The sequence below is a fragment of the Theropithecus gelada genome, chromosome 12 (assembly GCF_003255815.1).
Source record: "Theropithecus gelada isolate Dixy chromosome 12, Tgel_1.0, whole genome shotgun sequence".
NCBI classification, from domain to species: domain Eukaryota; kingdom Metazoa; phylum Chordata; class Mammalia; order Primates; family Cercopithecidae; genus Theropithecus; species Theropithecus gelada.
Window position 1 is genome coordinate 107,120,727 of NC_037680.1, and position 13,271 is coordinate 107,133,997.

The following is a 13,271-nucleotide window of genomic DNA, read 5'->3' on the forward strand; positions in this document are numbered from 1 at the left end:
GATCTTTCCTGCTTTCTCTTGTGGGCATTTAGTGCTATAAATTTCCCTCTACACACTGCTTTAAATGTGTCCCAGAGATTCTGGTATGTTGTATCTTTGTTCTCATTGGTTTCAAAGAACATCTTTATTTCTGCCTTCATTTCGTTATGTACCCAGTAGTCATTCAGGAGCAGGTTGTTCAGTTTCCATGTAGTGGAGCGGTTTTGATTGAGTTTCTTAGTCCTGAGTTCTAGTTTGATTGCACTGTGGTCTGAGAGACAGTTTGTTATAATTTCTGTTCTTGTACATTTGCTGAGGAGTGCTTTACTTCCAATTATATGGTCAATTTTGGAGTAAGTATGATGTGGTGCTGAGAAGAATGTATATTCTGTTGATTTGGGGTGGAGAGTTCTATAGATGTCTATTAGGTCTGCTTGCTGCAGAGATGAGTTCAATTCCTGGATATCCTTGTTAACTTTCTGTCTTGTTGATCTGTCTAATGTTGACAGTGGAGTGTTGAAGTCTCCCATTATTATTGTATGGGAGTCTAAGTCTCTTTGTAAGTCTCTAAGGACTTGCTTTATGAATCTGGGTGCTCCTGTATTGGGTGCATATATATTTAGGATGGTTAGCTCTTCCTGTTGAATTGATCCCTTTACCATTATGTAATGGCCTTCTTTGTCTCTTTTGATCTTTGATGGTTTAAAGTCTGTTTTATCAGAGACTAGGATTGCAACCCCTGCTTTTTTTTGTTCTCCATTTGCTTGGTAAATCTTCCTCCATCCCTTTATTTTGAGCCTATGTATGTCTCTGCGTGTGAGATGGGTCTCCTGAATACAGCAGACTGATGGGTCTTGACTCTTTATCCAGTTTGCCAGTCTGTGTCTTTTCATTGGAGCATTTAGTCCATTTACATTTAAGGTTAAGATTGTTATGTGTGAACTTGATCCTGCCATTATGATATTAACTGGTTATTTTGCTCGTTAGTTGATGCAGTTTCTTCCTAGGCTCGATGGTCTTTACATTTTGGCATGTTTTTGCAATGGCTGGTACCGGTTGTTCCTTTCCATGTTGAGTGCTTCCTTCGGGGTCTCTTGTAAGGCAGGCCTAGTGGTGACAAAATCTCTAAGCATTTGCTTATCTGTAAAGGATTTTATTTCTCCTTCACTTATGAAACTTAGTTTGGCTGGATATGAAATTCTGGGTTTAAAATTCTTTTCTTTAAGAATGTTGAATATTGGCCCCCACTCTCTTCTGGCTTGTAGAGTTTCTGCCAAGAGATCTGCTGTGAGTCTGATGGGCTTCCCTTTGTGGGTAACCCGACCTTTCTCTCTGGCTGCCCTTAAGATTTTTTCCTTCATTTCAACTTTGGTGAATCTGGCAATTATGTGTCTTGGAGTTGCTCTTCTCAAGGAGTATCTTTGTGGCGTTCTCTGTATTTCCTGGATTTGAATGTTGGCCTGCCCTACTAGGTTGGGGAAGTTCTCCTGGATGATATCCTGAAGAGTGTTTTCCAACTTGGTTCCATTTTCCCCCTCACTTTCAGGCACCCCAATCAGACGTAGATTTGGTCTTTTTACATAATCCCATACTTCTTGCAGGCTTTGTTCATTTCTTTTTCTTCTTTTTTCTTTTGGTTTCTCTTCTCGCTTCATTTCATTCATTTGATCCTCAATCGCTGATACTCTTTCTTCCAGTTGATCGAGTCGGTTACTGAAGCTTGTGCATTTGTCACGTATTTCTCGTGTCATGGTTTTCATCTCTTTCATTTCGTTTATGACCTTCTCTGCATTAATTACTCTAGCCGTCAATTCTTCCACTTTTTTTTCAAGATTTTTAGTTTCTTTGCGCTGGGTACGTAATTCCTCCTTTAGCTCTGAGAAGTTTGATGGACTGAAGCCTTCTTCTCTCATCTCATCAAAGTCATTCTCCGTCCAGCTTTGATCCGTTGCTGGCGATGAGCTGCGCTCCTTTGCCGGGGGAGATGTGCTCTTATTTTTTGAATTTCCAGCTTTTCTGCCCTGCTTTTTCCCCATCTTTGTGGTTTTATCTGCCTCTGGTCTTTGATGATGGTGATGTACTGATGGGGTTTTGGTGTAGGTGTCCTTCCTGTTTGATAGTTTTCCTTCTAACAGTCAGGACCCTCAGCTGTAGGTCTGTTGGAGATTGCTTGAGGTCCACTCCAGACCCTGTTTGCCTGGGTATCAGCAGCAGAGGCTGCAGAAGATAGAATATTTCTGAACAGCGAGTGTACCTGTCTGATTCTTGCTTTGGAAGCTTCCTCTCAGGGGTGTACTCCACCCTGTGAGGTGTGGGGTGTCAGACTGCCCCTAGTGGGGGATGTCTCCCAGTTAGGCTACTCAGGGGTCAGGGACCCGCTTGAGCAGGCAGTCTGTCCCTTCTCAGATCTCAACCTCCGTGTTGGGAGATCCACTGCTCTCTTCAAAGCTGTCAGACAGAGTCCTTTGCGTCTGCAGAGGTTTCTGCTGCTTTGTTGTTGTTGTTGTTGTTGTTGTGTAGCTGTGCCCTGTCCCCAGAGGTGGAGTCTACAGAGACAGGCAGGTTTCCTTGAGCTGCTGTGAGCTCCACCCAGTTCGAGCTTCCCAGCAGCTTTGTTTACCTACTTAAGCCTCAGCAATGGCGGGCGCCCCTCCCCCAGCCTCGCTGCTGCCTTGCCGGTAGATCACAGACTGCTGTGCTAGCAATGAGGGAGGCTCCGTGGGCGTGGGACCCTCCCGGCGAGGTGTGGGATATGATCTCCTGGTGTGCCTGTTTGCTTAAAGCGCAATATTGGGGTGGGAGTTACCCGATTTTCCAGGTGTTGTGTGTCTCAGTTCCCCTGGCTAGGAAAAGGGATTCCCTTCCCCCTTGCGCTTCCCAGGTGAGGCGATGCCTCGCCCTGCTTCAGCTCTCGCTGGTCGGGCTGCAGCAGCTGACCAGCGCCGATCGTCCGGCACTCCCCAGTGAGATGAACCCAGTACCTCAGTTGAAAATGCAGAAATCACCAGTCTTCTGTGTCGCTCGCGCTGGGAGTTGGAGACTGGAGCTGTTCCTATTCGGCCATCTTGCTCCGCCCCCCCTGCTGAGATTACTTAAAACAATTATTTTGAATTTTCTGTGTGAGGCAGTTTGTTGTCTCCATTGCTTTAGGGTCTGCTGTGGGGAGATTATTGTGTTCTTTTGGTCATGTTATGTCTCTTTGGTTTTGATGTTTCTTGTTGCCTTACATTTATGTCTGTGCATTTGAGAAAGTAGGAATTATTTTAGTCTTTGCAGTCTGACTTTGTCTGGGAAGCCTTTCACCCTATTTAAAGATTCTAGGAAGGCCGTCTGGCATGGTGCAAGGGCAGATTTGCTGCTAGAGTCCTCAAGCAGGCTAGTCTGGTGCCTAGGACGACCAATGGGCAGGTCTGTGCTGGGGGGAACCTTGAACCAGAATCTGCAAGGTTCTACAGCACTGGTGCAGGCTTCTTTAGGCACTTCAGTAGGCCTGAAGCCCAGTGCTATTGAAGCCAGCTTGCTGCTGGGATGGGCCTAAAGCCCAGTGCCACTGGGTCCAGTTTGTCACTCAGTCTGGTCTGGATCGTGGGGTCACTGAGGCTGAAATAGAGCTGTAGGAGGCTGGAGACTGAGTTTGCAGGGCTGGACTGAATCCTGGGGCTGCAGGATTTAGGTTGGGGTCAGGGTGAGCTTGGAGGTTCCGACCATGGGTACTGGCTAGAGCCTGGGGCTTTGGGAGCTGGATTTTATTGAAGACGGTTCTGTGGTTTGAGTCTAAGGCAAAGTCTTGCGCTCACTTCCTTCTCCTTTCCCCAAGCATATGGTATCTCTCTCAGTGCTGTGCTTCCTGGAGTTGGAGAAGGTGACACAGTGAAACTTTTCTTCCTGCCCTTTTCAATGTGCTCCTTCTTATTTCTGTGTTACACCCAGGTGCTGTGATCTTTCATCTGGTTTCCTCAGCTCTTGCAAAGGTGTTTTCATGCATAGGTAGTTGTTCACATCAGTGTTTCTGCAGGGGAAGGAAGGTTGGAGAGTCCTATTCTGCCATCTTCTGCTTCTCCCCAATTTTCAGAGCAGAGAATCCTATTCTGCTCTGCTTCTCCCCAGTTTTCTAATTATATCTTTATTTCTCTATAAGCGCAAAACTTTCCTTTGTTTTCTTATACTAACTGCCTACTCCCACCCAAGACACACAGACTTTGTTCACAGCCTCGGGCTGCTTTTAACAGGTATGAGATGGAAGGGAAAAAGAGAGTAAATCTTTTTAACAGAGGGCTTGTCCCTGGTTAGAGAATGCAAGAAGAAAGAATACGAAAGAGGTTAACTAGGGAATATTAAATAACAATATACAGTTGACCCCTGGACACTGTGGGGGGTTAAGGGTACCAATGCCCTATACAGTCAAAAATTTGCACATAACTTTTACCTACCCCAAAACTTAACTGCTGTTGACCAGAAGCCTTACTGCTGACATAAACAGATGATAACACATATTTTCCCCATGTATTATGTGCTGTATTCTCACAATGAAGTAAGATCTCCAAAGTAAAATGTTATTAAGAAAATCATAAGGAAGAGAAAATATATTTACTATTCATTAAGTGGCAATAGATAATCATAAAGATCTTCATCCTCATCATTGAGTAGTTTGAGGAGGAGGAAGGAGAGGACGGGCTGGTCTTGCTGTCTCAGGGGTGGCAGAGGTGGAAGAAAATCTGCATACAAGTGGACTCACGTAGTTCAAGCCCCTGTTGTTCAAGGACCAACTGTATATGAGTGAAACAGATTTTAGATAAAGTGACATGGTATCCATACATTGCCATGTTGTGGAGTTGATGAATAGAAATATGTTGCAAGTTACTTTTCAAAAGTTATCATGAAAACATAGAAATTATGCATGATGCTGCTTGTCAGATTTTCAAAGGAAGGAGGCCCAGGTGAATGGCAAGTGGGGGGACTCTGGTGTGGTAGACAATGGCACTAGAAGAGACCTTTGGTAATGACTGGAATGTTTGAGATGAGGAAGATACAGAAAGACAAAAAGTGATGTAGCGCTCACCCAGATGCAAAAGTGTTTTTGCAGAAAAAAAGTGACATAGAAGAAGCTTGCAGAGGTAACATTAATAATTAAGAAATAAAGGCTGACTCGAAGCAGGTAGGAAATGTAACAGAGATGCAACATTACATAGGGGACAACAGGCCTGGCACGAGGTGAGGCAGGAAAGCCCCCAGGGCACAGCTTGTAAGGAGATCTCACTTGGCATGTGAGACTGAGCTTCCTTAAATTTCAAGGCACCTAAGGCATCACCTTCATCTCACCCTAGTTCTGACTCTAAGAGACAGTAATTTTTTAAAAGTGTAGATAAAAAGAGTACGAATAGAAAAAATATATAGAGGGAAAAAAATACCAAGAAATAGGAAAAATGGAGGGAGGCACAAAGAGAAGTATGCAGAAAATGAGTTAAAGGACAATGAATGAAAAATTGATAGAGAGTGGATCATGCAAAGAAGGGAAGAGAGAAGACAAATAAAGACATTCTCTGATCTGAGGAGACAAGAACGGGAAAGGAGGCACAGGGTTTGTCCTATTACTATGGGGGACCAGCTGCCTCCTTATCGAAATGGCCCCTGTGACTCCACCTCCACCCCCAGATTATAATAGGCCTCTCCTCAGGCATCACTTCCTCTCCATGGCTCAATCACCATCTAGGATCTGTTGATTTCTAAACATACGTCTCCAGCTCAGACCTGTCCTCTTGACTCCTTTCCCCAATTGCCTGAAGACCTTTATTTAAAGACCTGAAGAACATCTCTCTTCAGAAGCTGCATCTGTCATCTATTGCTGTGTAATGAAACAAACCATCCTGAAACTTAGTGGCTTAAAACAATCATCATTTCATTTGCCACTTCCGTCAATCCCAACTTTAAAATATCTCTAACTTGTCCATTTCTCTTCATCTCCAGCACAAACATCCTAATCTAGATCCCTGTCACTCTCACTAAAATTAGAGGAACAGTCTCCTGTCTGGCCCCCAACCTTACTCCTCTCAAGTCTGCACCTCAGCTGAATGGACTTTTCCAAAATAGAAACCAGTTGATATGACTCTCCTGTTTGAAACCCAGTGCCTTCATGTGGCCCTTAGCAGTAGGTCAACACTGCTTGGAGTGGTGAATTGAAGGATGCCTACCACGCACCTGCACATTCCCCATCACCCTCTTCTCACCCCTTCATGCCACATTCCCACCACACTAAGCTTCCTTTACTTACTGGAATTTGCCAAGCTCTCTTTCTTTCATCTCTGCCTTTATATATGCTTTTGGGAAAACAGTTGGGGGTAATCTTTCAAAGCTGAAAATATACATACCCTATAACTCAACAATTACATTCCTCAACAGAAACCAACAAAAATGTGTGTTATGTCACCAAAACACATAGAAAAGAATGCTCAGGGCAGCATTATTCATAGAAGCCAAATGCTTGAAATTGCACAAATGAATAAATAATTCATGGCTTATTTTTATAATGGAATACTATCTAGTAGTGAAAATAATTATTCAAAATGAATACAGATGACTTTCACAAGCATGTTGAGTAAAATATACATATAATTTTGGGGGATTTGGCTTCTTTGGCGAGATCTATATATATTGAGAGAGAGGTGGGGGAGAGAGAAAGAGCGAGAGAAAAGAGATGATTCAATTTATATAAATTACACAGCAAGCAAACTTAATCTCGGTGTTTGAAACCTCAATGATAGTTGGCTTTGAGCAAGTTAGTGGAAACAGTGGGAAGTGTCACTAGGAGGTATCTGGGGTATTGGTAATCTGTTTTTTGATCAAAGTGATTTACTTCCTTTGTGATCATTCAAAACCCACTTTTATTCATCTGTCTTATACTACCATTATAATTTTTATTTTTTAAAAAAAAGCAAAATATTAACCATCAAAGGATGAGAAGAGCAGGTAAAGGGAAAGGTAAAAAACAAAACAGAGCCAAGAGAGGCACAAAGGAAGGGACAGAGTTGAGCAAAAGGAAAAACAGGGAGGTGAGGTGAAGGTCTAGCCCCAGCAGTGAAATTGCAGAGAGGAGGAGTTATTAATGATAGTGAAGGAGGTCCACTGGGGAGACAAATGAAAATTCTTCATTTATTGTAATTTGGCCCAGGGGCAGAGCCACTCAACCATGGAATCCAAATCAATTCCTGTTCTGTGAGACTGGTGGATATAAAAAAGGAAAAACCATATTGTACTTCAAATGCTGAATGCCAAGCCCAGGCATCTGACATAATAGGTAAGGCTGCCCGGGAGAAGTTGTAACTGTGAGTCACAGGTTACCAGGTAAGGGGCTCGGGGACTTCATCAGGGCCCATCGGGGCAGTGCAGGTACCTGGGATGGAGGCAGGAAGGGAAAGGGGCTGGTACCTGATGCAGTGAGTCTTCAGCTTGACAGAAGAAAGTCCTTGGGAGCTGGGAAAATACCAGAAGACAGAAATGGAGGTATTCAGTAAGAATGTCAGAGAGGCTATTTCTGAAGTCAGAGAGGGCTGGCTCAGGCCTGTAACCCCAGAACTTTGGGAGGCTAAGGCAGGCAGACCGCTTGAGTCCAGGAGCTCAAGATTAGCCTGGGCAACATGACGAAACCCCATCTCTACAAAAAATATGAAAATTAGCCAGATAAGATGACAATGTCTGTAGTCCCAGCAACTTAGGAAGCTGAGACAGGAGCATCGTTTGAGCCAGGAATGCGGAAGTTGCAGTAAGCCAAGATTCTGCCACTGCACTCAAGATTGGGCAACAGAGCAAGACTCTGTCTCAAAAAATAAAATAAAATAAAATAAAATAAAAAAGGAAAAAATAAAAAATAAATAAAAATAAAAATAAAGTAAGAGAGGAAGTCATGGGAGAGGAGTTTAAAAAAAAAAAAGATCAGGGAGCCAAGATATTCACAAGAGGAGATGGGGGAAGAAACACAGCAGACAAAGAGAGGTATAAAGAGACACCATCACCAGAAACAGAGGCAGAAGCAGGGGAGATGGCAGAACAAAGAGGAAAGATGAGAAGTAAAATGAGAGTGAAAGAGAAAAGTAGAATGAGGGTTGGGGTAAGAACAGTGTCAGTGGATGGGCACAACTGCCTTCTGTGTGTCGATTTTATCAGCTTTTGGTTAAGAACCTGGAACAAACTGCAGGTGGCATGCATTCCAGGAACACTCCAGGGTCTTGAGTTAACTTAGCTTTCCAGGTCTTCCTAGTGCTCTTATTGTGGAATTTCCTGGTGCGTGGACTCGTTGGTCACACCCTGAGACTCTTAATGGCTTTTGCTCCTTTGTGCAGTCATCAGCAGTGAGGACTCTGAAGGATCCACCGATGTTGATGAGCCCCTAGAAGTCTTCATCTCACCAGTGAGAAGTAAGCCTGGTAAGGAAGTTTGGGAGAGCAAGACTTGGGCTGTGGGAATCTGATTTAAGAGCTACTGTTTCCTGATGCATTTTATTCTGAGCTCATTCTGTAAAATGGGTCCATTTTATCCTGGGATCGCATTCTTTGCATTAATTTTACTTGACCTTTTTGGAAAATGCAGAGAGACAAGAAATTGTTATAAACTTATTTTTGAGAATTAGCCTTCTTTCTTGATGGAGTCTATTAATCAATATTCATACCCATACATTGATTATATAGCAGGAATAGGCTAGCAAAGTGATGAGTTTGTTTTTAAAACTAACTAGTTGCTACGTCTATATAATGTTAGATTTATATAGTGACTTTTATAGAGAATAGAAAGCTAAATATTCCTTTATGGGAAGATCTTATTGTCATCTGATCACAAACTTTGAATAGGATCAAAAGACATCTCATCCAACTATCTGGTGTTGGCAAAAATAAACACCTGAGATAAAGTATTCTGAAACCTGAAGTATTGTTTCTGACAGCATTCTTCAGCAAGTCATGGCACATTTAGTGATTTTTCAAAAGACTTTTGCAGATTGTCTTACTTTTAAATTTACGATAACCTTAAAAGGGTAAACAGAATAGAGATTCTCATCCTTGTTTCCTAGAAGAGAGAACACAATTGCATAAATGTTTCAAAGTCATCTCCACAATCTCATGGTAAATTAAAGGAAAGACAAGGCTAGTATCCTGGATTCTGAGTTACTTCCTTTGTGAAATGAAAGACAGAAACATTATTAAAATCTTGTATTATCTCAATCCTATTTGCAGCATGAGTTGTCATAAGATTTATAACTTTTTAGAGTTCAAATTGGTTGATTTGTTTTGCCCTTTACTTTCTAGATCCAGGGGATATTAGAAACATGCCACTTTAGGGAAAATACACTAGAGAAAGACCTAAGAGCAAAGAAGAACCTCATCTTGATGTTATAAAATAACAATGTAGTAATACATTCATTCTAATTGCTCAATGCATCTTTCAAAGTAAAATGTAAATTTGCATTAGTTTTTGGACAGTACGTACTCTAACTTTGATCTTGGTGTAAGCAAACTGCTCTAAAAATTAGTCCCAAAATATGTCTTTGGCTCAAACACAAGAGGAAGTTATTTCTCAGCCTTATAAACAATTCAGGAAGGCACTGTGTTGGTGGGAGATAGAAGAGGCTCACATCTTTAACAGAAGATCTTCAAGGTCTCTCTGCATGAAAAATAGAAGGAGAAACAAAGGAAATGTGGAGTGGCAAGTAGAAGGGATAAGAAGTAAAAGAAGTGTGGGAAAGCAAAGGCCAAGCAAACCAAAATTTCCCTCTGGGGACAAGAATGGAGTATCGCTAACCCACAATGCAGGTAACTTGAAAGGATCGAGACAAGCGTGGCCTGTGTACAGGCGAGGACTTGCACGCATTTTCAAGGTTTTCCAGGTTTTCTTATTAGGGAATTTCCTACTGAATTGATTCCTTGGTCACACACTGAGACCTCTAAAGAATCCCATTCTTTTGTGCAGTGATCAATAATGACAACTCTTTAGAATCAAATGAGGAAAAGGAGGGCCAAGAAGCCACTTGCTCACGACCCCAGACTGTACCAGGTAAGAATATTTTGCAACCCGAGGCTGCAGAATATCCAGAGTACAAATCCAGAACTCTGTTTTCTTGATTAGTTTCATTCCGAGTGGTCTCCTTATTCCTTGATTCTGTAAATTCTAGAATACCACTTTCTACATTTAACCTCTCTTGCCCTATTGAGAAACGGAAGACATTAGGAAGACATTATAAACTCTGGTTGAACTGGATTGGTTCAATCGACTGACACATTGAAAATGTAGCAAAAATATTCTAGTAAAATAACAGTCTTTTTTAACAACAAACTATCAAGAGTTATTATTTTAAGGGTCGAAATAATGTACTTATTCTCTACTACTACTCTTTGTATTTGATAGAGCATGATAAGCACAGTCTTCTTTTATTCATTGATAATATTGTCTTAATCACAAACTCCAAAAGTCTTCAAGGAATAATTTGTGATGCTATTTAATTATTAATGGAAAAACAAAAAAGGGGGGACTTCAGCTACACCCAAACCCAAATTATAGTTCACTCATTGGCTTACATTGTGATTTTTCACAGGGCTTTTGTAAATGAACCTTCATTTCCCCATCACAAAAACCTTAACAGGGAGGTAGGATAACTAGTTTATCCCTGCTTTATATGTGAGAAAATAGGAGCTAGTGGTGTTTAAGAGTCATTTACAATCAGGCACGGTGGCTCACACCTACAGTGCCAGCACTTTGGGAGGCTGAGGCAGGTGGGTTGCTTGAGCTCAGGAGTTTGAGATCAGCCTGGACAACATGGAGAAACTCAATCTCTACCAAAAATATAAAAATTAGCTGGGCATGGGCTGGGTGCGGTGGCTCACTCCTGTAATCCCAGCACTTTGGGAGGCCGAGATGGGCAGATCACGAGATTAGGAGTTCGAGACCATCCTGGCCAATATGGTGAAACCCCGCCTCTACTAAAAATACAAAAATTAGCTGGGCGTGGTGGCACTCGCCTGTAGTCCCAGCTACTCAGGAGGCTGAGGCAGAAGAATCACTTGAACCCGGGAGAGGGATGTTGCAGTGAGCCGAGATCATGCCACTGCACTACAACTTGGGTGACAGAGCGAGACTCCATTAAAAAAAAAAAAAAGAAAGCTCGGGAGGCTGAGGTGAGAGAGTCACTGGAGCCTGGGAAATTGAGGCTGCAGTAAGTTACGATTGTGCCACTGCACTCCAGCCTGGGTAACAGAGTGAGACCCTATCTCAAAAAAAAATAATGAAAAAGAACAAGATCATGTATTTTGAGAGAACATAAATGGAGCTGGAGGCTATTATCCTTAGCAAACTAATGCAGGAACGGAAAACCAAATACCACATGTTTTCACTTGTAAGTGGGATCTAAATAATAAGAACTTATGAACACAAAGAATGAAACAGCAGACACTCGGGTCTACCTGAGGATGGATGGTTGGAGGAGGGAGAGGAGCAGAAAAGATAACTATTGAGTACTGGGCTTAATCCCTGGGTGACGAAATCATCTGTACAACAAACCCCTGTGACACACGTTTACCCATGTGACAAACCTTCACATATATCCCCAAACCTGAAATAAAAGTTGAAAAAATTTAATAAAAAAGAGGCATTTCCAAATAATACACACAGAGGATGACAGGGATTGCTGGGCAGGATCCCAACATTATGACCCTGAACCTCCAGAACTGGATTCACTAGAAGGAGAGAGAGAAAAATGCTCATCAAAATTTCGTTATTGGCGGGGTGTGACGGCTCACGCCTGTAATCCCAGCATTTTGGGAGGCCAAGGCGGGCAGATCACCTGAGGTCAGGAGTTCGAGACCAGTCTGACCAACATGGTGAAACCCCATTTTTACTAAAAATACAAAAATTAGCTGGGCATGGTGGCGCGTGCCTATAATCCCTGCTACTCAGGAGGTTGAGGCAGGAGAATCACTTGAACCCGGGAGGCAGAGGCTGCAGTGTGCCAAGATCACGCCACTGCACTCCAGCCTGGGTGATAGAGCAAGACTCCATCTCAAAAAAAAAAAAAAAAAACTTTCTTATTAACCCAAGCCCATTTGCCGTGTCAGTTGTCATAGAATTTATAAGTCTCTTGCATACAAATAACGGGTTTCTCCCTTTTACTTTATAGAGCCCATGGATTCCAGAAAATCATCTATATTCAGAGAAAGGTTTAGGAAAAGAGGTAAGAGAAAATAACAACTCTTCATGGTTATAAATGAACAATATTTTCTACAAAAGAGTCAGTCTAATTCCTTGCTATATCCTTCAAAGTAAAATATAAATTTGCTTTAAATTTCAATGGTTCCTATTTTAACTTTTGTATTAGTTAGGTTGGCTAACTGCTATAACATATGAACCCAAAGAAATCAATGACTCCAACATAACAAAAGGTTTTTTATTTTTTTTTAGTAGAAGTTTATATTTTTTTCAACTGAATATTTCAAGGATTTTTAGATGGGGGAGAGGTTGGGCTCTGTTTCAAGCAGTTCTTCAAGCAAGCAGGCAAGTAGAAGATCTGCCTTCTTTGATCCTAGACTTCCATGGTTGCCCTGAGAGAGAAGCAAATGTACAAATAAATACAAATCCATATCCAAAAACCACAACAAATCCATAAAGAGACAAGTAAAGAAAGAAAGATAATGTGGTGTAAGAAGACAGAGGGCCAAGACAAAGCAGAGATGCCCACTAGGGCTAAAATTTTCTCAGCCTCAGGCTCAGGTGACAGTGAGGGATAAAATACTAACCTTGAGCTACAAAAATCTGAATCAAAAGGCAGATCATGGAGGTTTGAGGGCACGGACATTCTTGCCCTGAAGTTTCAGAGCATCGCAAATCTTTCCTAGTTTCCTTTTCATAGAATATTCTTCTGCCTTGGTTCCCTTATCATACATTGAGACCTCCAAAGGACATTTGCTCCTTTCTGCAGTGATAGGACAAGACTGCAACTTTTCAGACTCCAGTGAGGAGGAGGCGCTCCCAGAAGTCTTACGCAGGGCACTGAGAAGCAAGCATGGTGAGAAGGGTAAGAACAGCCCCCTTGACTCCAGGGCTCTGACTTCAGAGCATCTCTTCCCTGGTACACTGTGCTCTAGGCATGCACAACAGCTATCCAGGAGCCAGTTCTCTGCATCTAACTCATCTGGTCATTTTGAAAAATGCAAAGAAAGAAGTGACTCTAAATTCAGACTTAACAAGATGGTTGTGGTTGAGTGGCAGTGCCCTGTTTACTACATACTGCCTGTATTAGTCCTTTTTCATGTTGCTGATAA

General features: G+C 42.2%; 1 protein-coding gene across 1 annotated transcript in view; it reads left to right on the plus strand.

The window, feature by feature from the left end:
- The window catches only part of SP100 (SP100 nuclear antigen), a 130,502-nt gene that overhangs the window by 44,266 nt on the left and 72,965 nt on the right, over positions 1-13,271 (plus strand). Inside the window, exons 9-13 of the mRNA XM_025404049.1 lie at positions 7,145-7,270; positions 8,313-8,396; positions 9,931-10,014; positions 12,131-12,184; positions 12,929-13,024. Of these exons, the coding sequence (XP_025259834.1) occupies positions 7,145-7,270; positions 8,313-8,396; positions 9,931-10,014; positions 12,131-12,184; positions 12,929-13,024 (444 nt within the window). The remainder of the gene's footprint in view (positions 1-7,144; positions 7,271-8,312; positions 8,397-9,930; positions 10,015-12,130; positions 12,185-12,928; positions 13,025-13,271) is intronic.